The following is a 27,749-nucleotide window of genomic DNA, read 5'->3' on the forward strand; positions in this document are numbered from 1 at the left end:
GGGCCAACCCAACTATACAGACTTTAAAAGCATGCGTTAAAAGTTGAACATTTTTCTTTCAAATTTGTCAAACGTTGTATCCTCTAAAAAAAACAACAATAACATTTTTATTTACAATGATCTCCATTCATCAACTGATCAGAATACAAAAGACAAAACAAAAAAGACAAAGGGAATTGTGAACCAGGCATACCAATTGGAAGAAGACATACAAATTATTAGAAACTAGGTGAAATAGTTTTTTATAATATTGCGACAAACTCATATCAAAAAGTAATGCCTCATTGCTGCTGTTCAAAAAATATAGATACAATATTACAAGGAAACCATAAAGTTATGAATACCTGTTATATAATTTACCATGGCCAAAAGAATAGCTGCTGTCAGTCCTGCACCAGTACCCTTAACTTCCTATTAAGATAAACAATTGAATGTCATCAGCAAAACCAGCTACAATCTACATCAGTAGAGACAAGAATTGAGTCACTATACAAAACCTTGGTCAAAAGTAAGTCGCCCATGAAGCAAATGCAGAGAAAATTGGTGCAGTGAATACACAAACAGACTCGATAGACAATGGAAAGTTCAAGGAATTCAATAACATGACACCGGAGAGTAATGACTCAAAAAATTAGACAATATAGGACTCAGTAATACATGCCATTGCAAATGTTAATAATTCACGGAAACTGCAAACAGCAACAAGCACAGAAAAGTAGCATTGCAAATTTACGCCAGAAACTAATGAATGTATTTCTTATGATTACCTACAAGGTACTCACCACCAAAGTGTGCCTGCTGTCAAGGTCACCCCAGGGTAAACAGTTCCATCAATCACACGACCAAGAGGATACCTTAAGTGAAATATACAAAAACAGGCAATTTAAGTTCCCATACAAAAAACCTAGCAAAAAGAACAGCTAACCAACAACTTTCCAGCGTGAGAATTATCTGCGCTTACCAGGTTCAATCATCAAACCAACTCCGAAAGTCATAAACCCCATTCTTTTTGTCAAAACTAAAACACACAACACTTAAATTTCTCATACTCTGTACAAATTTGTATAAAAAAATAAAAGAAAGGATTTCAAGAACTATCGTGAGGAAAATCGAACCTGGGTGACTCTGTAATTGAAATACGGATCGAACTCGTGAATAGCACTCTCATACTTTATTACCTGAAAATCAATCCACAAGTTTACAAAACTGCAACAGCTAACAAAACACACAAATCAACTCTACTTCCAATAATACCAAAGCTTTTTTTTTAACAAAAAAAAAAAAAGGCTCAAATCATACAATCAGAAAAATTACCTGGACAGGCCAGGCCATGTCAACCTTCTCGCTTTAGTTTCAGAAGAAAAAGAAATATTTTTTTCTTTTTTTAAGGCAAAGAAAAATCTCATATCTTTTCCTTTGCTTTCCAAATGGAAAAAGACAGCGAATTCAAATTTAAAAAAGTCGATCAATAAACCAGTTTAATTGAATTTTCCTCTACTTCCTCAGAAACCAAACGGGTAAACACAAAATTATACCAGAAATGGCAATTATAAAGATCGGATCTAGAAGCAGAGGGTTAGAGGAGTGAACTGACAGAGAAAAGGCGAATCGAGAACGCCAGAACTCCAATCAAGAGGAGAATGAAGAAAGAGAGCACATTGCCAAACGCATTTCGCAGCGTTCCTGCTGTCGTCTCTCTCGAGCTCTCCGCGACCACCATTAATAATATTTGTGTGCCTTTGTAACGGAGGGTTTTTTTGTCTTTTTAGGTCGTCTAGTAGAAAGAGAAGACGCCTTTGAGTTTGCGTTTGATTTGAGTAGAAGAGGAGGGAGTGAGCAACGACTCCTGTGAAAGAGCAGCTGATTTGCGAATCGAGAACGCCAGAACTCCAATCAAGAGGAGAATGAAGAAAGAGAGCACATTGCCAAACGCATTTCGCAGCGTTCCTGCTGTCGTCTCTCTCGAGCTCTCCGCGACCGCCATTAATAATATTTGTATGCCTTTGTAACGGAGGGTTTTTTGTCTTTTTAGGTCGTCTAGTAGAAAGAGAAGACGCCTTTGAGTTTGCGTTTGATTTGAGTAGAAGAGGAGGGAGTGAGCAATGACTCCTGTGAAAGAGCAGCTGATTTGCGCGAGCTGCCAAACGGTGCCTCCACCAAACTATCAAATTACAAATATAGGTCTAATTTGACTATTTAATTGACATATTTGTCCCTGACGTATATAAGTGGTAAGATCGTATTGGTCATCCGACGTAGTCATCAACGTGGCTCTTATTGACTAGCCAGGTCTCGAGTCCGAGTCCTGACGGATTCTGGAGCACCGACCCGAGTAAAGCAAGCCCAATAAAAACGACCCATCATATTTCCTCTTGCTCCTCTCTCAGCTTTCAAATTATCTGATCGTGTTTTTTATCACCAGCCGCCTCTCTCTCTCTCTCTCTCTCTCTCTCTCTCTCTCATATTTGTTGTCGAATCCCTAAATCATATCTCTATTTTTTGAAATATTTCTTCTGAAAAAGCTTCAGCAGAGACATATTCGAGTAAGTAGGTTGATTTTTCTTCCTTTTTTCCCCTGTTTAGGCTATTAAGAATCTATTTTTATTTGATGAAGTTTATTCTTATTTTTTTGTTATATTAATTAGTTCTTAATTAAGATTTGATTACGTAGGTGAACTGATTGATTTCTTTCACTTTTTTTAATGGACGATTTAGGGTTAGGGTTAGGGTTTTATCTTCCTCTAGGAGGCTGCAATTATCATGGCGGCTTTAAAGGAATTACTGCCTCCGGTTAAATCCACTACCACAACTTACTATGATCATTCCAATGATCCGTGGTTCAAGCAGAGGTTTAGTTCATCTGAGGCTGAACAATCTGCTTCTGCTGCAATTAAGCATAACCCCGTACCTCCTTACTTGCAGCGTAAGGGTTTTGTTCCCAGGAAAGTTGAAGATTTTGGTGATGGGGGTGCATTTCCTGAGATTCATGTTGCTCAATACCCGCTTGATATGGGTAGGAGTAAATCTGCAAAAACCTGGTTCGAAGATTTTGGCGTTGACTGTTGATGCTCATGGGAATGTTTGCTTATGATGCAATTGTGAAACAGAATGAGAATGCCAAGAAGATTGTGTATTCGCAACATAAGGATTTTGATTCCAAAGCTGTTGAAGAGTGAGGAAGAGGGAGATGAGGGTGAGGATGAGGGTGAGGGTGAGGAATTGCAGAAAGAGATTGAGGAGACCACACTGGAAACAAAAGCTGCGCTTGAAAAAATTGTGAATGTCAGGTTGAGCGCAGCTCAGCCAAAGAATGTGCCCAAACAATCTTCGGATTCAAAGTATATTAAGTATAAGCCTTCTCAGCAGTCAGCAGCGTTTAACTCTGGTGCCAAAGAGAGGATTATTAGAATGGTGGAAATGCCTGTGGACCCACTTGAGCCACCTAAGTTCAAGCATAAGAGGGTTCCTAAGGCTTCGGGATCACCACCTGTGCCGGTTATGCACTCGCCGCCTCGACCTGTGACTGTGAAAGATCAGCAGGATTGGAAAATCCCGCCTTGTATCTCGAATTGGAAGAATCCTAAGGGTTACACAATTCCTCTTGATAAGCGTCTGGCTGCTGATGGAAGAGGCCTGCAGGATGTTCAGATTAATGATAATTTTGCTAAGCTGTCAGAGGCCCTTTATGTTGCCGAGCAGAAGGCTAGAGAAGCTGTTGCTATGAGATCCAAGGTTCAAAAGGAGATGATGATGAAGGAGAAGGAAAGGAAAGAGCAGGAGTTACGGGCATTAGCTCAGAAAGCACGTTCTGAGAGAACCGGTGCAGCACCCCCTCCTTCTGCTCCAGTTCCATTAGAGAGGGGTGCAATGGATGATGTTGACATGAGAGGGGAATATGAACACGTGAAGGAAAGGGAGAGGGATGCCCCAAAGGAGACAAGGGAAGAGAGGGAAGAGAGGCTGCGGCGTGAGAAAATTCGTGAGGAGCGCCGTCGAGAAAGGGAGAGAGAAAGAAGACTGGAAGCAAAAGATGCTGCAATGGGTAAGAAGAGCAAGATCACAAGAGATAGAGATCGTGACATCAGTGAGAAGGTTGCTCTTGGTATGGCCTCTACTGGAGCTGGAAAAGGGGGAGAAGTTGCATATGATCAAAGGTTGTTCAACCAAGAGAAAGGAATGGATTCTGGTTTTGCTGCTGATGATCAATACAACGTGTACGACAAAGGCCTTTTCACAGCTCAGCCCACACTTTCAACTCTATATCAGCCAAAGAAGAATGCGGATGCTGATATGTATGGAGGTGCAGATGAGCAAATAGATAAGATAATGAAGACGGAACGATTCAAACCTGACAAGGAATTTGCTGGTACTTCACAGAGGACAGGCCCACGGGACAGGCCAGTTGAGTTTGAGAAGGATGAAGAAGAAGAAGCTGATCCATTTGGTCTGGATCAGTTTTTGACTGAAGTGAAGAAGGGTAAGAAAGCCATGGACAAAGTTGGTTCTGGTGGCACAATGAGAGCTAGTGGAGGATCTTCAACACGAGATGGCCATGATGGAGGCTCTGGTAGAACTCGTATTGGATTTGAGAGGGGGCGATAGGTGTCTTGCTTTGTAGTTCTATTTAAGGTGACATGCTGTGTGAACACATGGCTTGTTTCCCTTTGTTTTCCCACCGTTTTTCAATGATGTAATGTTTTTTTTTAAGCTTCTTTTTAGTTGATGCCACCCCTGATGTAGCTTCTGCCGATGTACTACTATGTTTAAAGTTTCTCCAGGATTTGAAATAATTCCATCCCTCTCATGGGTGTGCTCTTAGTTGGTCCGCAATTACTTTTCATTTGTTTGCTGTGGTGTTTCTAGGTTTGCCTATTTTGGTTTTGTAATCGAAGTGCCCTGCCCATTCGTTTTCTTTCGACTTGGTCATTTTGGAACAATTATCAGCATGCAGATACAGAATTATTTGGCTGAGACTAGACTGTACTGTTAAAGAGTGTTTATTAATCGACAGCTCTTGACAGGGTGAAGCCAAGACTTGCATGTGCACATATATCTCGCCACTGCGAGTTATCCGAGTGATGAAACAGCTGCGAAGTTCCTGCAGATGACTTGCAGCTCACCTAAGAAGAAACTGTAACAGCCTTGGGACTGGATTGACAAGATGGTGCAATTCATTGGCGAAGAACGTGCTGCGAGATGATTATTGATATTTATACATCATTAACCAGACATCAAAAGCTCCAACAGCATTGTTTTGACAGCGAAGCTCTTTTTAAGAGGAGGTGCACCCACTTCAAATTGAGTAAAATCCTTGTTTTTATTGGTTTGATTCTTTCAGTTTGTAGCTTTCACCAGTTAATTCTGTCTTCACGAGACCATAGACCTGCTCGTTTGTATAGAGGACAAACAACCCAGCAATTTATAAACCTCAAGCAAAGGGTGCAGGCATGGGATAATCAGTTAATTATTTCTTTCTTCACAAGGACAATAACTCCATCCCAATGGTATAATCAGAAGCATTGGACGTTCATGGTGATGTTTTGGCTTTTGTTGTGTTTCATATTTCCTTGTTTGTTCCCTCTTGCCTTTTTTTTTCTTCTTTGTTTTATTCATTTATCTCGGGTCACAGGAAGTGGGAAATGATTATGGGCAACAAGATAAAGATATCATAAATTTGAAAGCAGCTGTTTAGCTTTTATATTGAGCATTTCTATCTGATAGTTTTGTTTCAGAAAATCTGAGTTTATCTTTTTGCGTGGAACCTAAACTTTCAAATTAAGGAATATGGTGCTTGGTTTGTGTTGTTGTCTTCCTTATTTGCTTGTATATAACGTATCTCTTCATCAGAAGAAAGATGTTGTTTGATAAATAAAAAACATTTTTTTTTATAATTCAGTATTTTATACTCAAATATTTTTATGTTTTGAAATAGCTTAAAAGTACCATTAATCATTATATTTGGGTTTAAGGCTTAAAGTATAATAAGTTTAGTAAGTTATTACTCAATATACTTAAATTCAATAATAGACTTAGTTCAAGACATTGTAAATCAAGCAAGTTGCCAAACTTATCTCCTCTAGGTTTGACTATGCATCACACTTAATTAATCTTGAAGATCCATGCTAAAATCATAAGATTATATCTTAAAATTATTAACATGATTTATTCATGTAAAAAATAATCATTTCTCTACATCCATAGATGTATGAAAGGTTTTTCAAGGATTTACCATATTTTCATCTCATTAATGCTCAATGATTCTCTGATTCCTCCACTTCACTAAAATAATAAGGTTCATGGAGTATAAATATCCCTTGAATCATTAAAATAAAAAGTTTATTTTTCTTTTATTTTCCAAACATATATATCTCAATTCTTAGAGTGATAATCATATAAAAACAAGAAAAAACACTTTTATTTTTTGAATTTAAAAGGTCTCTAAATTCTTCAATAGGGATTGTTTTGCATTGGACATCTAGAATCGATTTTGTACTTCTTGGACTAAGTTCTCATTTGGGAGTGCGGTCCAAACAAAGGTTTGTTAAAATTCAAAATTTATTTTTGCTTAAAATTATTTTTTATATATTTTAGGATCGTTTTGATAAGCTGATATTAAAAATAATTTAAAAAAAAACGAGCATTATCTTGAAGTATTTATGAGCAAAAAATACTTTGAAAAACAACCACAACAATACTCTCAAACACTCTTTTAAATATATATATATATATATATATATATATATATATATATATATATATATATATATCATTTGATTAACTACTACAAACACTGAATAACCTAATTCCATATCATACTAGTATATTAATATGCGCTTTGCAGCGGGTCAATATCATTTTTTAAAATGTAAAAAAAAAATATTAAGATTATAAAGAATGTTTTAAGCACCTTGGGTCTGGTAGCCATGATTAATTTTTTTTTTTTTTATAATTTTTGTATTTATAAAAAAACATTTAAATCTTTCTTAAAATATCATAAACAGAAATCATATTTAATATTTTTATTTTTATATATAAAAAAACATTTTAAACTATCCTTGAAGTATCCTAAATAGAAATCTTAATTAATTTTTTGTATAAGTTTTTTTATATATTTTATAAAACTTGAAGTATTCTAAATAAAAATCTTAATTAATATTTTGAATGTTTTTTTTTATATATTTTATAAAAAAAAACTTTTAAAATATCCTTGAAGTATCTTAAATAAAAATCCAAATTCAGAAATTATTTAAAAATAATAAACATTAAAATTTGAAAATAATTATTTTACTTCAAAACTTATCAGAATAAATTAAAATCTTTATTAATTTTCTTATATGTTACTTTTTGCTACTGTCTTAAGTTGTTTTTACTATTTTAAACAAAAAATTAATAGTATCAAATTTTTTTTTTTTTGGTTGTTGTTTAGAGCATGATAGTAGTTCATGTTTCAACTCTTTCCATGAATCAAAAACTAATTTATTTATTATTAATTTATATAATCATGTGGCATATAATTCAATTATGTCCCTAATTTTTAATTAAGAGCAATTATAAACTATATTATGTGTTTTAAAAATTAAATAAATCAATTATTATTTGATAAAAAAGGTTAATATGATAAATATTCAAATTTATTCATTTATAAATAATTCTAAGCAATTTGGCTACTAGCTGGGTTTGACAATGTAAGCACCAAAAAAAAAAAAAAGATAAGCTAAAGCAACTCTACCGGCGCTGTCGATTTCTGGATCAGCAATAGCAAAGTTTTTGGCTGCCGATTTCTGAATCAGCAACGACATAGTTTTGCTGTTGATTTCTGAATCGACGGTGACAATTTTTGCTGCTAATTTCTGAATCGACAACGACACAATACTTGGCTGTTGATTTCAAAATTGACAGCAACAAAGATTTTGGCTGCAAATTTCTGAATCAGCAACGACGCACTCTATGGCTGCTGATTTCTAAATCAACAGCAACACTGTCAAACCTAACAAAATTATTGTTGGACCAGCCTATTCTATGGGAGAATGAGAATGGAAACCAACCCAAGGATAACCCAAAAGGGGGATACGGACAATCTTAGTCCAACATCCAAACACCCATTTGCATTTAAAAGGGGTATAAATGCAATAAGGATAGAGAAATGGACACTCTTTTCAAAACAGGCTGCATGTTCTTACCTTCTTCCTCTCCTTAAAAATCTACCTACAACAGCTGCATGCACCAGCTTTGAATGTTGGAGAAGAAAGGAGACCAATGAAAAGACAGAAGTGGTCGAAGCCATGGAAGGAGAAAGAGTTCAAGCCCCTTCCACATAACCGGCAAGCAGCTTTGACTATAACAACCACCCTCTTCACCAGCTGCATGTCCCCTGCATTGAGTGTTTGAAGAAGAAGAAAGCTAGGGAGTTATGTTGATGACTGAAACCATGAGAGGAGAGGGAGCGTGACAGACCTATTGTATAACAGAGATGGAAGAGAAGGAAAAACCAAGATTGAGGAAAGAACCATGTCACCAAAACTTGCTCTAAGGTTGTCAAAAACATGAGGTAAGAGAAGTATTTTTCCTTGGCTGGTTGCTGCCTCACGATTTCAAAACAGGGAGGGGATGAAAACCCCAAAGTAGAAGGTTTAGTGTTCATGCACTCATAGTTTTGGAAATAATTAAATGGAAGATCTAAGGGGAATGAGATGAAGAAATGTAGAAATCATGATCTTGTTGAACCCTTAAGGACATACTTGAACTAAAACAGAATCCATAATGGTGTTATTATATTAATTCTTGCATGTATGATAGAAGAACTTGTGTTAGAAAGGGTTATGTACATAATTGTGTAGTCATTGGAACATTAGACCTTGTTGAAACCAAAACTAGAACTATATTGGTGTTAATGACATAAATTTTTGTTTGTGTTTGATGAAATTGTATAATAATATGTTAAGATGATGTTACGTGCAGAGTTAGGTTATATGCAGCGAATTACTTTTGCTGTTGAATTAAGTGGTCTATAGCGAATTAGTTTTACTACCCAATCAAGTGCTCTACAACAAATTAGTTTCGCTGCCGATTTGTGTTATCTGCAATGAAGGAATTTTCATTGTTGAATTATGTTGTTAGAACGAATTAGTTTCGTTATAGAATGGTGTTGCCTGCAGCAAAACAGTTTTGTTGCCGAATCATGTTGTCCGCAGTGAATCATCATTTGTTATTGAAATTGCATTGTCTAAAGTGAATTTGTGATTTGCTATCGAAAGTGCATGTTTTGCAGTGAATTTCAAATTCGCAGCCGAATTGTGTGTTCTGCGGTGAATTTGAGATTCGATGTTGAAGTTGAATTGTTTGTAGCAATTTTTTGTTGAAATCGAGTTGTTTGCAGCGAATTAACATTCACTGCCGAATTGTGTGTTCTATAGTGAATTTGGGATTCGCTACCGAAGTTGAATTGTCTACAGCGAATTTGCAATTCGCTGTTGAAATTGAGTTGTTTGTAACGAATTAACATTTGCTGCCGAATTGTGCGTTCTACAGCGAATTTGGGATTCGTTATCGAAGTTGTATAGTCTACGTTGAATTTGAAATTCGCAGCCGAAATTGAGTTGTTTATACCGAATTAACATTCGATGCTGAATTATGTGTTCTGCAACAAATTTGGGGTTCGCTACCGAAGTTATATGGTCTGCAACGAATTTCAAATTTGCTATTGAAATTGAGTTGTTTGCAGTGAATTAACATTCCTTATCAAATTGTGTGTTCTACAGTGAATTTGGGATTCACTGCCGAAGTTGTATGGTCTGCAGCGAATTAACAACCACTGCCTAATTGTGTCTCTTATAGCAAATTTGGGGTTCGCTGTCGAAGTTGTATGGTCTGTAACGAATTTGAAATTCGCTGTCGAAATTGAGTTGACGAATTATGTGTTTTACAACGAAATTGTGATTTACTGCCGAAATTATATTGTCTGCAAAGAATTTGTGACTCGCTGCTGATATGGAGTTATTTGCAGCGAATTAGCATTTGCTGTTGAAATTATGGCGCCAACAGCAAACCAGTTTTTGATGTCGAATTACGTAGCCTGCGGCAAACTAGTTTTCGTTGTCGAACTGTCTAGTCTGTAGCGTGTCAGTTTTCCCTGTCGATTTCTACAATAGGCCTCCCAAGCATAACTGACTCAAATGCTTGCAACAATTTTATTATATGATGGTATAATATGTGAAACACTTGAATATGAACATATGGATTCTTGAAATAAGTATGGTGAGGAATGTGATTTAAGGATGCAAATATAACAAATTGTGGCACTGATGTCTTAGGTGATGCTGTTGGAATCGAACTATTGTCAAGACAAGGACAAACCGTAGGTGGAATGGGTAGGTGTTTTCCACCACCTTCTCATATGATGTTTATGTTTTGAAATGATTTACTTATGATGATATATTATTGAATCCTTGATGAAAGATGAAACAACAATGAATTGTCTGATTGAATTCTTGATCATTATCGAAATGACTATGAAATGTTGATCGAGTTCTTGAAGAATGTTGAGACGATGATGAAAATATTAATGTTCTGAAATGACTTGTTTAAGGTGGATTTATTATTGCGTTGCGATGAATATTAAATGAACTATAAGATGTTGATTGTGCTATAATGAATTTGGGCTACTAACGAATGGTTATATGAGTATTACGAAGGATCTATTGTTGTATTTTATTGAATGTAATTGTGATGAATAGTTATATGAGTATTATAAAGGATCTAATGTTGTATTTTATATAACGTAATTATGATGAATGGTTGTATGAGTATTATGAAGTATCTACGGTTGTATTTTATTGAATGTAATTGTGACGAATGGTTGTATGAGTATTACAACGGATCTATCGTAGTATTATATTAAATGTAATTAGGATGAATGGTTGTATGAGTATTACAAAGGATCTACCGTTATATTATACTGAATGTTAATTATCATGAATGGTTGTATGAGTATTACTAAGGATCTATTGTTGTACTATATTATGAATGGTTGGATGAGTAATACAAAAGGTGTACTGTTGTGTTATACTAAATGCTAAACTGTTATGGAATGTTTGTTTGTGTATTACAAAGGATCTGTTATCGTGTTTACTAAATGTTAAACTATCACGGGTCATCTATACAAGTATCACGAAGGGTCTACTATTATGTTACAGTGAATGTCAAATTATTATGAATCGTTTGAATGAGCAATTCAAAAGGATATTACCATGTTATAGTGATCTCATAAACCGCCTCTAGAACGTTTGATGGTTAATAATTAGCTTTGGCTAATGTCATCCTAAGTGGATGACCAAGATAAATGAGTCTTATTAGCTTCGGCTAATAGAATCCAAATAGATGACCGAGACAAATGTTTGATTAGCTTTGGTAAATGGATGAACGGGACAATTGATTGATTAACTTCGGTTAATGGCATCCTAAGTGGATGACCAAGATAAATGTTGATTAGCTTCGGCTAATGGCATTCTAAGTGGATGATCAAGATAAATGGTGATCAGCTTCGGCTAATGGCATCCAAATGGATGATCAAGACAATTGATTGATTAGCTTTGGTTAATGGCATCCTAAGTAGATGACCGGGATAAATGATGATTAGCTTCGGCTAATGGCATTCGAGATGGATGCTCGAGTTGTGATTGTTGATCAGTTTAAGCTAATGGCATCCGAGATGGATGACTAGGACAATTAATTGATTAGCTTCAGCTAATGGCATCCTAAGTGGATGACCGGGATAAATGATTATCAGCTTCGGCTAATGGCATCTGAATGGATGAATAAGATAAATGTTTGATTAGCTTCGACTAATGGCATCCGAATGGATGTTCGGGACAATTGATTGATTAGCTTCAACTAACAACATCCTAAGTGGATGGCCAGGATAAATGATGATTAGCTTCAGTGACACGACCAAAAGATTGATGTCTTCTCCCAAGTGCAGGAGTGTCGAAGTAATAAATAACCCGGCAAGACCAGGGTCGAACCACAGAGATGTTAATTGTATAAATTATAAATAACAAGACAACAACAACAATAATAACAACAGTAATAGTAATAGTAATAGTAAAAGTAATAATACTCAGTACGTGGCGTTGTTATACCTGAGAATGATCTAAAAGATCGGGTCACAAGTTTCCAACCTATATACTGAGTTTATGAAAAGATCAAAGACATATATTATATAATATAAAACAGAATATAAACAGAATGTAAATAATAATAATAATAATAATAATAATAATAAAAGAAGATGAAGATGAAGAAATTAATGAGAACTTTGAGATGAAAGATTAATGTAAGGATTAAACAATGATAAAAACAAATGTCAAGGTTAGAGGATCCACTAATGGTATTTCAAACAAGTATAGTATAAACTCTTATTATTCAATTGGAAACCACACACAAAGAAGGTTCCAATCGGATAATTTCTCATTAATAGCTCATTATAAATTATTAACATGATCATATTAATTATCTTATTTACATAACACCAAACTTTTAAATATTGTCAGGAATTCATGATGTTAACTGATGTTAACAACAAATCAAGTTCCTTTCATAGCCCAGGTGTAGGTAATACCATACGGTTGGGCTATGAGAGTGCCAAACATTTGTTGTACCAAGTATTATACAACACAAATCTAGATTAACCATTTAACAAGCAAGGTATTAAGAATTTGTAAGATAAAAAGATAAGACATGTTAATATTAAACATTAAGGTCCATGTTGAGTTTACACCATACTTGTTCTTACACCATTAGTGTAACTTTTTCACCTTGATATAATAAACTTAGCTAAACATAATAAAGAAGAGAAACATAAATAAACAAAACAAGAACATAAATAAGATACAAGTTAACTAAGAAAAGGAAAGAAAATGAAAAACATAAACAAGATATTAATGAAAGCAAAACTTAAGAATTACAAAAAAAATAAAAAATAAAGAGAGAAATAAAGAGCATGAACTTGATATGAACAACCAAGCCCCCAAACGCATGGCAAATGCCTCCTTTTATAGGCCAAAATTCAAAATTATTGATTTGATGACTAATTGTTGAGTAGGTGGCCAACTTTTAACTTGGTGAAAATCCTTATCTTCTTGTCTGAATAAAACAAAAATGTTACCATCCGAACTGGGTCCACTGGAAGACATGAAAGTTGTAGGAAATGGACTCGGATTTCCAGGAAAAAAAAATGGAGGTCATTTGGACTTACAGAACTCCAGATATGGGCCAAACACTGAATAGTGTTCGGGCTGCAAAACAGATTCGGACTTCTTTGTTGTTGCTATAATTTGAACTTGAAAACGGCCTTCTTAGATCTTAATGAAAACATGAAAGTTATAGGCCTATGTGTTATTGAATCTGTGTAAAACTTTGAGGTCATTTGGACATCTAGAACTCGAGATATGACCCAATTACCAAACAGTGTTCCAGTTCTGACTGCACCAACATCTCTTTTCTAAGTTTCACCATCTCTTTATCTTCACAAATTTCAGTAGTTGAATTCATCAATCAATCCTTTGATTTATGTGATAGGCCTGCATTTAAGATGAACATTTACGATATATTAGGGCATTTTATAGTATTAGACTTGTTATTATAAAACATGCTTTAGTTAAGGAGTTATTGATACTTTAAGTGCAAAATGATGATATAAAACCTTGATAAATATACACTTTTAAGTACTAATCATTCAGCTATTGGCATCTAACATGACTAAAAAATTGATGTTTTCTCCCAAGTGCAAGAGTGTCTAAGTAATAAAAAAACTGGTAATACCGGGGTCGAACCACAAGGAGGTTAACTATATAAATTATAAATGATGATGATGATGTAAGATTAATGTGAAGATTAAATAAGGATAAAATAATTGTCAAGGTTAGAGGATCCACTAATAGTATTAAAAATAAGTATAGTATAAACTCTTTTTATTAATCAACTGGAAACCACACACAAACAAGGTTCCAATCGGATGATTTATCCTTAATAATTCATTATATATTTTTAACATTATCATATTAATTATCTTATTTAAATAACACCAAACTTTTAAATATTATCAGGAATTCATAATGCCAACTTATGTTAACAACAAATCAAGTTCCTTTCTTAGCACATGTGTAGGTTATACCATACGATTGGCTATGAAAGTGCCAAGCATTTGTTATACCAAGTGTTATACAACACAAATCTAAATTAATCATTTAACAAGCAAGGTATTAAGAATTAGTAAGATAAAAAGATAAGACATGTTAATAACAAACTTTCTTGGATATAAATATTAAAGTCCATGTTGAGTTTATATTATACATATTCTAACACCATTAGTGAAAACCTTTTCACCTTGACATAATAAACTTAGCTAAACATAATGAAAAAGATAAACATAAATAAACAACATAAGAACATAAGTATAGTAAAGAAAATAAAAGGTATAAATAAGAGATTAAGAAAAAGATAACATGAAATAAAACTTAAACATTACAAAAATATAAAGAAAGAAATAAAGAGCATGATCTTAATCTGAACAACCGAGATGCCTAAATACATGACAAATGTCTCCTTTTATAGGCCAAAATTTGAAACTGTTGATTTGATGACTAATTGTTGAGTGAGTGGCCAGCTCTTGACTTGGTGAAAATACTTATCTTCTTGTCTGAACAAAACGTCATTGCTAACATTATAATTGAAACCATCTGTACTCATGAAAATTCTAGGAAATTGTCTTATCTTTCCAGGAAAAAAAATTGAGGTCATTTGAACTTGTAGAACTCAAGATATAAACTGAACACTAAACAGTGTCTGGGTTGTAGGACAAATTCAGACTTCTTCGTTGTTGCTATAATTTGGCCTTGAAAACAGCCTTTTTAAATCTTAGACTCCACATGAAAGTTGTAGGCCTATGTCTTACCTTTCCATTCATATAAAGCAGACTTAAATCCGAGATCTACAGCTCCAAATATGACCCAATTACCAAATAGTGTTCTAGTTTGGACTACACCAACATCTCTTTTCTAAGTTTGACTCTCTCTTTGTCCTTTCAATTTTAATATTTAAACTCATCAATCAATCCTTTCATTTATGTCATAAGCCTGCAATTAAGATGAACATTTACCATGAATTAAAAGTATCTTATATTATTATATATATTTATTATAAAGCATGCTTTAGTTAAGGAGTTTATTGATACTTCAAGTGCAAAATGATAATATAAAACCTTGATAAAAATACACTTTTAAGTATTAATCAGCATCCGAGATGGATGACTAGATTGTGAATGTTGATCAGTTTCGGCTAATAACATCCGAGATGGATGACAGTGACAAATGTTTGATCAGCTATGGCTAATGACATCTAAGATGGATGACCGAGTTGTGATTGATGATTAGTTTCGGCTAATAGCATCCATGATGAATGACCGGGTTGCATTTGATGATTTGTTTTGGCTAATAACATCCATAGTGGATGGTTGAATTGATTATATATATATATATATATATATATATATAATAGTTTTGGTTAATGGTATTTATAGGAATAACGAAGGTTGATTTCATGATTAGTTTTTGTTAATGGCATCCGAGACAAATGGCCGAATTTAAATCTCGCAATTAGCTATGGCTATAAGTATCCAAGGTGGATGACCAGGTTAAGGTGAAGTATTTAAACCCAATTGATGTTAAACTTCGACCCCACAACCTCATGGAGAGGTTGGGGTGTGTGAGTGAGAAAAGTACAATTAACAAAATAGTAAGAGATATACAATATATATAAGAAGTTTAAGAAGGGATCTTCCCGATCTAAGTTAATAATGAAAAGCAACGACAATGTACTTTTAAATGCTTATTATTATGTTAGATTATTTACAATTCTTGTATCCATGTTGTTTTTTAATAGGGACATCACACAATCAAGGTGCATAGAAAAGCTCGTTCCACATGTTCACATATTTTGAAAGGTACTATGTAATAGTATGACTTAGTTGTTATGTTGAATATTTGTCATTCGATACTTTTCTAAGGACTTGTAATGGAAATTGTAATGGAGCACGAATGAGGATGTGCGAACACGTAGGCACAATGCTATGAATACAATTATGTTGTATTTTCTTTTATGAAGATGTTATCTTGTGAAATCACATAAGGATCGAATGAAAAAAAGTACTAATTGTGTAAGATTATCGATTATAAACTCGTGTTGATAACGAGATTAGAACAAGAATGCAAACACACGAGTATGCCAATATGATATAATGTAAATGTACAAGTATAAAAATATAAATTATGGACATGTATATTAGGTATCTATTGTATGAGAATGTTGTTTTACGAGAACTATATCCCTATAATGCCATGACAAGGAAGGAACATAATTATTAATGCATAAAATGTCATTGCAAGAAGTATTAAAAAAAAAATCTATCAATTTTGGCTTTGAAAAATCCAGGTCGTTACAGGCAAGGCTGCTAGACTCAAGAGCCACGGGTACAGGGCCATCCCAAACCCGCGCCTAGGTCTGGAACGTTGGTAGACCCGCACTTGGCCTTGGCAACCATGTTAGACCGATGCCTAAGTCTAAGACCAAACATGGTTGCTAGACCCAAGAACCTTAGGTCTAGCGTATTGCCAGTCCCAAGCAAACAACAAACAAATAGAGGATAATTGTGTAATTTAGTTGTTAGGAGAGAGAAAAGAAAGAAAAAACATAAACAATCAATCACCAGCGACAATCCAACCATGATATCTCTACACGCGCCATACGATGTGAAAGAGGATACTTTTGTGCATCTATCTAGATGGCACATGGCTAGATTTGGCCACCGAGAGGCGTCTCACGCGCCTCCTTAAAGGCATGGGTGCCACTCATTTGGTGGAGCGTGTAGAACACACGTTAACAGCTTTTTCAAATAAAAAATAGGAAAAACAATGTGAAAAATACTAAAACACCCTCCATGGTTCTCTTAATTACACACCATATCCAAGTAAATTTCACTATTCTAATCCACAATAATCTATGTTTAAAGCTATAATGAAAACCTTACATAATTTACCTTTCTTTATAATTAGATTTTGAGTCGTCACTGTTCATTTTCAAAGGCCATCTCTAATGACTTTATAAATATGTTAGAAGATAGGAGGGAAAAAATTACAGAAATCTAGGCCACTAAAAAAAACCTCAAGTTTTGCTAGGAGCTTGAGGGTAGGTAGGGATTAGTGTTGTGATGCCCTAAGTCATGAATGAGTGCATCAACATGGCTCTTTTCTATTACTAATGCCTAGTCATTAAAAGAAGAGTAACTTTGTAGTATTGCTAGAGAGCTATTATATCCAATCCATCATAGCTAATAACTAACCATGTCTTTGTGGATGAGAGAAGTTAAAAGAGATCCTCTCAGTATAGGTATGTAGTTGTGGCTTATAAGAATATTCAAAATAAGTGATATTGAGAATAATGCTTATTTTCTTATGCACAATGTTCTATGTACATACTGCTTATATAGTATTACAATTACAAAGGAATTCTAATAGAAATATAACTTCAAGCTGGTAACTACTGCACAATTCAATATGATAGGATCACGAGATCGTATCTTTCTCAAATCGGGATAATTCTACAAAAAGCAAACTGAAAAAAAATTACAAAATCTAATTTTCAAACAACCTAATATTGAATAATAAAATTGAAAAAAAAATTGTTGGAAAATAAAATTGAAAAAAAAAATATTTAATTACTAAAGAACCTAAAAAAATAAAATGAGTCAACTAGATCAACATATCAAACCCGCAACCTGAATCATGAAATCAAGATAGCCATAAAAAAAGTAAATAAAAAAACTTACAAGGCCCAATTAAGAAAATATTCAATTAAAAAAAGCACCAAAAAAATAAACATCGTCACCCTACCAAACTCGCAACTCAGATCAAAAGATCATTATCACCTTATAAAAAACAAATTTAAAAAAATTATAACTCAATTCCTAACCAACTCAATGTTGAAAGATAAAATCGAGAAAAAAAATCAATAAGAAAAAGCAACCCAAAAAAACCGACCTAAATCAACCTAGATTAACTTGTTAAACTTGTGATTTGGGTAATGAAATCGGGATAAATTCACTTAAAGCAAATCAAGTATGAAGCCCCACTTTTAATATATCTAATATTGAAAGTTGAAATCCAGAGAAAAAATAAGAATAAAATAAATAAATCATGAGATTGACATATAACTCAACATAAAAAAAAAATTATTGAACACAATTCCTAAAACAACCTAAAGATGAAATTCAAAACAAAAAATTGAGAGGTGAAAACTAAAAAAAAAAAAAAAAAACACAATACTATTCTAATAAATAGTTAGATAGTGTTTTGTGGGTGTAGCTAAAGTGATTTAGCTAACATGTTTAGTGTTTGTTAATACTAAATAAGAAGAAAAGGAGTGTAGATAAATCACATCGATTACCTAAAATTCCTACCAAACAATTTGAAGGCAATGCACATGCTTACGCCAGGCTTTTAATTCCATAACAGCGTGTGTCAGGGACAACAATTCCCAAAATGAAGAAACTTCCACAATTCATGTCATGTAATGAGATGCGTTATCTTGGAAGAAACTCCCAAAAATAGCAAAAACTTGTACGGTGCCTAAATATAACAGAAGATTGAACGGGAAACAACAGTCTTGAGATTTCACACTTAAAATGTGATATTAGAGAAGAGAGCTAAAATAAACTTACATAAAGAAATATGAAAGTATTCAGAGGAAAAAAAAAAGGTAAATAAGCTTTCCTGCAAAATCAAACAAACAACAAATACAAATCCTTCGAAAATTTCTGGCATTGAGATAATGTGATACCAGATAAATGCCTAAACTTGGATCCACAGTGTCCTTGCAGAAGCAGTTATCTCCCCTGAAATAAAAATTTGTAGCATAATTCCACCAGCAATCCAGATTTCCATGAGAACATATTAAAAGCAATGCTCAACAAGTGCAGCCAAAAGTTGAAATGCTATGTGATTAAGATGTATTACCCAAATAGGATTTGAGCTCATAGATAGCAGTGTCCAGGCAAGAAAAATTCAAGACTAGGCAAACACATTGGAGTCAATTTGCTCAATATTTGGAAAAAACTCTCTCAAAAAGGCAGTGTAGTTTGTAGATTTTGCCTGTAATAGAAGAAGCATGACTATAAGTGAAATCGCTACACAATAACAAAGGTTACAGCAAGGGGAAAAAAAGAGGAATATCCAAGGGAAACCAAAAAGGAACAGTAGTTTTCCCTCTTTTTCAAGGAAGCAAGCAGCACTGATCCCCAAAAAAAGGTGATCCAAGCAATTTTTTTGGCACATCGAAGCTAAGACTATTATGATATTTACCATCACACAGGATACGCATAAGTATTGTCATTTTGCATGCAAACTTTTCAACGGTTTCTTGTATGAGATATGAGTACAGACAAATAAGGAAAAAACAACAAAATCAGTTGTCATGCACTTGCCTCAGAAGTTCAACAGACATCAAGAGACAGTATCAATTATGTGCAAGTACAGAAAAAGAGTTGCTCTCTTATGAAATGCAGTATATGCTGATTATTCATGGTCCTATCTGGAAAAAGAGCTGCAAGGAGGATTCAATTTCAGTGCTTTTTTTATCACTCAGAGCTTCTAACACATAAATTCATGTATACAGTTGGCTAAAGAGGCATCATCATGGCACATTGGTCTTAAAAGATCTTTCTAAGGAATGGGTTCAATAGAAGAATGATATTCAATCTAATGAACAAGCTAAATTAATATATATTTAAGGAAAGCACTACTTGTGCATAAAACTTGAATAGGATCACAGAATGGTGACAAATAATGTTGGCATATTCTAATTGCTCTTTAAGGATAAGAAAATAAAAGTGTATAACTGCTAAAGAAGTATCAACATTTTCACTCCTAATATACGTTGAAAATAGTGGAACAATAAAACTCGAGAGCATACAGCTGACATTGAGAACTCACCTAAAAGGCTTTAAAAAATATCTATTACTAGTGATCAACCAGCATAATGAGAATCCATACGATTGATATGCTAGAATAAATTGGAAAAATAGGTATTAACTTTCCTTCCAGGGCAAGAGATGCACACTGTCACTAGAAATTTTAGTCTCTAAGTTGCTCTATCTTCACAAGTACATGCCTTTCTTGCAGCAACTATTCAAAAAAATTGGAAAAGAGTCTAGGATCTGGTAAATAAACATCAAATAGGAAATAAAAGTGTCAGACATCTAACAAGATATTGAGGTGACAGGTGGGAAATCCAGCTGATCCAAGAAAAGGTGAAAGCGCAGGAGGAGAACCACTGATACAAAGCTCAGAATGATGGGGTGGATCTATGACTCAGGATATACCTTTCAGAGAAAGAAAGGTCATGATCTAATGCTTTCCTATTTAACTATGACCGCCATTAAAACTAGACAGAGCAGGACTGAAACATCTCCATGCAGTGAACCATCAACAACATTGTCTAGTAAGCTATAGCTTAGCATGCAGGTAGTTAGGGTCCTGAAAATGTTGGTTCTCCAAGTTAGAGAATATCTTACACATGGATTGTTTTCAAGGTAGATTGTGGTTAGTTTCTCTCTTGAAGAGACGACAGCCTCAGCAACACCTTTAAGTGATTCTATTTGGTTGTCATTGAGCCACAGATCCTCTAACCTGTAAGCATGCCATGAGTCAAGCAATGAAATCAACCAGGAAAGAGACATCATAATCCCAAGAGTTTGAAAGACTAAACGTACTGGGTGAGGTTCTGAATGTCGTCCACTGAAGTTAGCTTGTTAGATGATACATCGAGTACATGAAGATTGGCCAAGGTTGACAAGCCTTCCATTTTGGCAATACCATTGTGGCTCAAGTACAGTTCTTCTAAAGCAACACATTCCTAAAATTTAGACAAAATAAAAATAATAATATCGGGGATCACATTTAGACAGCAATTTCAATGTGGCAGAAAACCATGGATATATTTATTTTTTTCATTCTTATTTTTTATTTTTTTTATTTTTGATAAAGCAGAATGATATGAGTTTGACTAGCTAACAAAAGGGCAGTTTCTTTTAAGTACCTCAAATCCTTTCATAGAAGTTAAACGGTTGCTTTGCAAGCTAAGCTTCTTGATGCATTTCAACCCACATAGATTAACTACTTTGATACGATTTCTTCCCATCCACAGCTCCAGTAAACTTGTAAAATTTCCCATATTCTCCATCACCTGTAAACGACCAAAGTAAGTAGTTCAAGTTTTAGACCATGCTCCGGAAATTCCTAAGAATATATTATCCACCATCTTCCCATTTAGTCTCTAAAAGCTTTCTTTTCACATCAACAGGCTTGCGATTTCTGTATTTGTGTATCTTAACCCCACCAATCCCTAACTCTGGGTAAAGAAGATTCTTCAGAATTTAAAGAGTACTAACCCGTAATCTGTTGGAGCCAAGTTCGAGAATTTGCAACTGATAGAGGTGATCAATCTCCTCTATCTTAGTAACTTCATTTTTAGACACATAAAGTTCCTTGAGAGTGTTAGAGGCTTTAGACAATCCATGCAAGGAAGTAATTTCATTGAAAGAAACATCAAAAACCAAAAGACTCTTGAATATGCCGGGATCCGGTATTTTCTTCAGCTTATTATCCCTTAACACCAGCTCCTGCAAACCCATAATATTAACAACACAGCACGGGCATTCCATTAATGATTAAAATATTAAATCATTCAGTTATCTTTAATTAAAAGTAGTAAAAATAAACTAACAATTTACGAATTAAGACATTATATTTCGTAATGACAGTGAATAGAGTAATAATTAGAGCACCAATAAATAAATTAAAATTGAGTTACCTGGAGACCGGAAATTGAGTCCCAGCGAGAGAAAGGCTCAATAGCAGCATCGTCGATGAGGTTTTGACGGAGAGAAAGCTTTTTGAGGTTCGAGAGATGCGCGATTCTAGGGTCCAAGCTCGACAAACGATTCGCGGTCAGGTCTAACTCTGTGAGACTCGGAGATAACTCAACTGAGTTGAGATCATGAAGCTGAAAACTGGTTAGGTCAAGGACGGTGCTTGATGGATCAATTTCGACCGTTTGATCGTCTGCCTCGGGGTTGGAGTCCCTTGGTGATTGCGTCTCGCCGTCCATTTACAGAGAGATGCTTCAAACCAACTTTTTCAGTTCAATTTCGCGGAGGAATTCTTTTCTTTGTGGGCCTCTTCACTTTTACATTGCACTGATTCTGGTGCCAACGTCCGGTTCAAAAAGTTAATTTCAACTTGAAAAAAAAATATGGGCACTGATTAAAAAAAAAAAAAAAAAAAAACTACCAAAAAAAGTTCAAATTTGCATTAAAAATTAAACGCATGTATTTAATAAAATTAATTAATAATTATATATGTTAATAAATACTAAAAAATATTCAAAAAAAACCAAAAATTAAATCAAAAAATTAAATAATAAAAAATATTAGTTCTTTTTACCTACTTTTAATGTCGTGGTTTCGAATCCTTTTCTTATAACCTTAAAAAATATATAACAATGCTAGGGAGTCAAGTTTTTTAATGTATAATAAAAAAAGAACTTTTAAAATATTAAAAAGATGACACATTTAACATATTTTTTTAAAACAATATTAAGACGACAAATCAACTCATCCAACTATGTTTAACCACAATCTAGGATATAAGCCAATGATTATTTTTGTGGAATTTAAATCAAAACAAATTAGAAAATTCAATTCTAATTATTCAAATATTAAAAGTCTGAAATGAAAAAAAAATCAATTAAAAAAATAACTCTAGTAAACATTGACGATGGTCGGACCAATTTGTTACCAACATGAAAAAAAGAATGTCCAAGCGATGCCAAAGTTTTTATAGAAGAAAGAAACATATGTGACTTGAATCATTGACTTAACTGAATCAATTAAATTAAGTTAATTTAATAATATGAGTAAAAAAACAAACAATGTACGATAAATAAAAATACCTGAGATAACTCGAGTTATTTTCAAAAATTAGTGAAAAATCATATAGAAACCAAAAAACAAAATAGAGCTCAATCTCTAAATAAATCAAATGTTAAAAAATAAAGCTAAAAAAACATAAGCTTAAAAAAAAAAACATATGATTTTTTGCCTGCAGCTACGCTGCAGGTCAGATTTTTTTTTTTCTAACCTTAAAAAAAATATTAAAATAAATGGAGACTATGACATACTAGATGATATCTTTTTAAAAATATATAATGAGAATTTAATTTAACTTAATTCACAAAAAAATATTCTTTATGAAAAAGTTAAATCCAACAAAGAACAAAAAATAAAATGACCCGAGAGAACTCCTATTATTTTTAAAATTAGTGAAAAATCCTATATAAAGAAAAGGAATTACAAAGCCCAATATCCAATTAAATCAAATACCAAAGGATGAAAAACATGAGTTTAAAAAAAGAAAAAAAAAACAAATCAACCCTAGTAAATCTCTTAAGTCTGAGTTAATCTCTTATATTTGCAAATCGTTAAATCCTAGACCTAGAGTCAATCAAGAATCTCAATTTAATATTTAATGATGAAATAAAAAAAACAATTTAAAAAACTTTTCAATGTTTAAAAATAGCAATAAAAAAATAGGAATAAAACATGATATGTAAATATGATGAAGTTGTGAAAAAAAATTAAAAATTATCCTAAATAAAATAAATAACAATCAAAAGAATGAGGATCAAATCTAAGATAACAAAATAATAGAGAATAAAATCAGAAAAAAAAATCAATTCTATAAATGAATTCAAATAAAAAAAATAGCAATTAAAAGAACAATAATCAAATTCTAAGAAAAACAAATTGAAGGACTATTATGAAACATTGCAAGGACAAGCATAAAAATCAATGAAGAAAGAGAAAATAAGGAAAAAGGAAGAAGAAAGCCACTTGTTAGGAATTCCACCACTCACATCACCTAAGAAGGTAGGCCCTGCAATTTCAAATCAGAAAACATCAAGCTAATTTTTATCTATTATAAGCCACCACACGCATCGCCCAAAGATAATGGTGTAGCTCACTTATTGGTGCGCTCCACGAATGCACCATTAGCTTTTTTATTATTAATTAAATTACCAAATCGCTCCTGAAACCACATGATTATTGCAATACAAAAAATATTAAATGTTGAATATGCCTTGTCATACATGTGCAGTGTCGCAACAATGGTCCTCCCGGATCGAAATCCTTGAGTATGGGTGAAAAGAACAAGGAATCCTTATTTTTTATTAGTTAAAAAGGTTTAGAGTTATCACTTAATATTTTGGTCGCTAGAAACCTTAAGTAATCTTTAGAGTCTGGATAAGAGGACTATTTCTGTATATAGAGAACAATATCACCACTAGACTACCCTACCTAAGGTAAGCTACATTGGCTATTTGTTTGATAGACACTGTTGTATTTCTTCTAACTGTTAGTTTGTCTAATGGTTAAAATTCGGTCCACCTCAGTAGAGTGGTGATTAGTACTTAAAAGTGCATATTTATCAAGATTTTATATCATTATTTTGCACTTAAAGTATTAATAACTCCTTAACTAAAACATATTTTATAATAAAAGTCTAATACTATAAAATGCTTTAATATATGGTAAATATTCATTTTAAATGCAGGCCTATCACATAAATCAAAGGATTGATTGATGAGTTCAAGTATGGAAATTGAAAGGACAAAGAGACGGCCAAACTTAGAAAAGAGATGTTGGTGTAGTCCAAACTGGAACACTGTTCGGTAATTGGGTCATATCTCGAGTTCTAGATGTCCAAATGACCTCAAATTTCTTTTTCATTATGTTTAGCTAAGTTTATTATGTCAAGGTGAAAAGGTTACACTAATGGTGTAAGAACAAGTATGGTGTAAACTCAACATGGACCTTAATGTTTAATATTAACATGTCTTATCTTTTTATCTTACCAATTCTTAATACCTTGCTTGTTAAATGGTTAATCTAGATTTGTGTTGTATAACACTTGGTACAACAAATGCTTGGCACTCTCATAGCCCAACCGTATGGTATTACCTACACCTGGGCTATGAAAGGAACTTGATTTGTTGTTAACATCATGAATTCCTAACAATATTTAAAAGTTTGGTGTTATGTAAATAAGATAATTAATATGATCATGTTAATAATTTATAATGAGCTATTAATGACAAATCATTCGATTAGAACCTCCTTCATGTGTGGTTTCCAAATTGAGTAATAAGAGTTTATACTATACTTATTTGAAATACCATTGGTGGATCCTCTAACCTTGACATTTATTTTTATCATTATTTAATCCTTACATTAATCTTTCATCTCTAAGTTCTCATTAAATTCTTCATCTTCTTCTTTTATTATTATTACTACTACTACTACTACTATTATTTACATTCTGTTTATATTATATAATATATATCTTTGATCTTTTCATAAACTCAGTATATAGGCTGGAAACCTGTGACCCGATCTTTTAGATCATTCTCAGGTATAACAACGCCACATACTGATTGTTATTATTATTATTATTATTACTACTACTACTACTACTACTACTATTGTTGTTATTATTGTTGTTGCCGTCTTGTTATTTATAATTTATACAATTAACCTCTCTGTGATTCAACCCCGGTCTTGCCGGGTTATTTATTACTTCGACACTCCTGCACTTGGGAGAAGACATCAATCTTTCGGTCGTGTCAAGTGGACCATGACTTTTTGAGTTAAGCCTAGCCATTATGAAGTCTAAACATATTTTTTTGCAATTATTTCTTTTAATACTAGGAATACATCTTATATATAAGTTAGTAATTCTTAATATTGAAATAAACAAATTAATTTTTTAAAATATCAATTAAGTTCTTATGAATTTAATAAAGTTGTTATTAAATTTAAAAAAAAAAAAACGCATGCAAAAATATAAACAAAATACTATTTCTTGAATTTTGGTATTAAAAAAAATACTAAATCATGCCATGTATTTTTATTTGTTTATATATTTTTTATGCAAAATATGATTTTTATTTGAGAGACTTGTTCATATACAATTAAGATATTTAAATGTATTTATTATTATATTTTAAGAAAATTATTATTATTTTTTGTAGAAGGAAACAAGTTTATTTAATTTTGAAAAAGCAGCTCGTATACAGGTCACAATTTCAAATATTAAATACAAAAGGGTAAAAAATGATGTGAAAAAACTTAAAGTTAATTGCAAAATAATCTTTAGAAACTTTGAAAATTTATTAAATTAGACTAAGGTCATATTTGACAAAACACAATAACATGTTTTTAACCAAACTATTTTAATCAAGATATCAACTTAAAACAAATTATTTATTCACCAACTTAATAATCCAATAATACTAAAAATCAACTCAAATCTTGTTAGTTTCATAAACTTCATTCAAGTCGCATACTAATTCAAACAAGTCAACATAAAACTAGGCATAATCCATAAATCGATATTAAATGTTCAAATAACAATTACAACCCAAAAAATAAAACTCATAATCCAACACAAATTATCAAATTATTTCAAATAAAATACACACATTGATTTAAATAAAATTCAAACAGACCCAAAAACTATACATAATAATGAGAATCTTGTCCCAAATTTCTCAACATTTTAGAAATCTATAAAAATAATAATTTGAGTTATGGATCAACCTTTCAAGGCCTTTGGTCTGTCCGAGATCTATGAAAATCAAATCTGAAGGGCTATAAAAACATTGGTAGCACGTATACCACGCACCGCCACCACTATTAGCATGTGGATTCATGTGCCACCGTTGCTAAAGGAGGGTGAGTTGGTGAATTCGAAACTCCTTTATCTCCTTTTTATTTATGGACCAACAATGCCCCTTCATGTTTTCCTAGGAAGGAAATCGGACACCTCAAGCTTTGACTTCTTTTCCTTTTCTCTCTTTCAGCTCTCTCTCTTTACTGGTTTTTTTTGTCATGATAGAGGCTATGTTTCTTTGCCTATTGTTGTCACAAGGAGGAGTTGGTGTTGTGGTGTGCTGTTGGCTATTGTTTTGAAAGGAACAAGAGCCATCGGTTTTTTCTTAAGAAATAAAGAAGCACAATGGCTAAAGAAAAAGAGAGGTTGTCATTGGTGAGGGATGTTGTTGTTGTTGCATGGAAGGAAAATAGTGAAGGGTCGATATGTGATGGCTTGAAGAAGATTGATAATGAAGGAAAACATAGAGATGTGGGATATGATCTTTTTTTTATATGTTTTGGAGTATCAAATGGTCTAATTCTTTAGCGGATTCTCATATGGGAGACCATGATGATGGTTGGTGGCTTCATTGGTCTAGTTTAGTTTTGGGTGGGGAAGAGTGAGGGGCGAAGAAACTTGGGAGACCATTATTTTTTTTTTTATTTTGTTTTTTTCTTTGGAAAAGCAATGTCAAGTCGATGAGAAAAATTACCAATAATTTTTTAATGGACACGTTAATAGCTAAACGCGTAGAAAACAAAATTTTAAATTCTTTTTAAAAAAACACTAAAAATGTTGAAAAATAACACAAATATATTTAAAATGTATACTTTGGATTTTTTGTTGTTTCTCTATATTTTTGGAATTTTTTTTGAAAAATAAGGTAAAAATTTGAGTAATGACATGCCCCTGAAGCCAAGTCTAAGATAT

The 27,749-nt window shown here is 33.1% G+C and overlaps 2 protein-coding genes and 1 long non-coding RNA gene across 3 annotated transcripts; 1 reads left to right on the forward strand and 2 right to left on the reverse strand.

Annotated features, from left to right (window-relative positions):
• Positions 1–37: 37 nt before the first annotated feature.
• Positions 38–1,009, reverse strand: LOC118052559 (uncharacterized). Its single transcript, XR_004688208.2, has 3 exons — positions 962–1,009; positions 783–854; positions 38–411 (listed from the first exon to the last, which is right to left on the reverse strand). It is a non-coding gene; the product is annotated as an uncharacterized lncRNA (long non-coding RNA).
• A 1,378-nt stretch (positions 1,010–2,387) lies between these two features.
• LOC118052558 (SNW/SKI-interacting protein A-like) lies at positions 2,388–4,818 on the forward strand. Its single transcript, XM_073410070.1, is given in 5 exon segments — positions 2,388–2,547; positions 2,716–3,027; positions 3,029–3,082; positions 3,084–3,149; positions 3,151–4,818. Coding segments are annotated over 4 exon segments (1,839 nt in total). The 5' UTR covers positions 2,388–2,547; positions 2,716–2,760; the 3' UTR covers positions 4,603–4,818.
• A 13,876-nt stretch (positions 4,819–18,694) lies between these two features.
• LOC118052560 (protein phosphatase 1 regulatory inhibitor subunit PPP1R7 homolog) lies at positions 18,695–22,324 on the reverse strand. Its single transcript, XM_035063558.2, has 7 exons — positions 21,919–22,324; positions 21,497–21,727; positions 21,145–21,291; positions 20,819–20,961; positions 20,621–20,735; positions 19,065–19,199; positions 18,695–18,943 (listed from the first exon to the last, which is right to left on the reverse strand). Exons 1-6 carry the CDS (start codon positions 22,213–22,215, stop codon positions 19,119–19,121), a joined length of 1,014 nt encoding a protein of 337 aa, XP_034919449.1. The 5' UTR covers positions 22,216–22,324; the 3' UTR covers positions 18,695–18,943; positions 19,065–19,118.
• Between the last annotated feature and the right edge of the window lie 5,425 nt (positions 22,325–27,749).

The sequence above is a fragment of the Populus alba genome, chromosome 6 (genome assembly GCF_005239225.2).
Source record: "Populus alba chromosome 6, ASM523922v2, whole genome shotgun sequence".
NCBI classification, from domain to species: Eukaryota; Viridiplantae; Streptophyta; class Magnoliopsida; order Malpighiales; family Salicaceae; genus Populus; species Populus alba.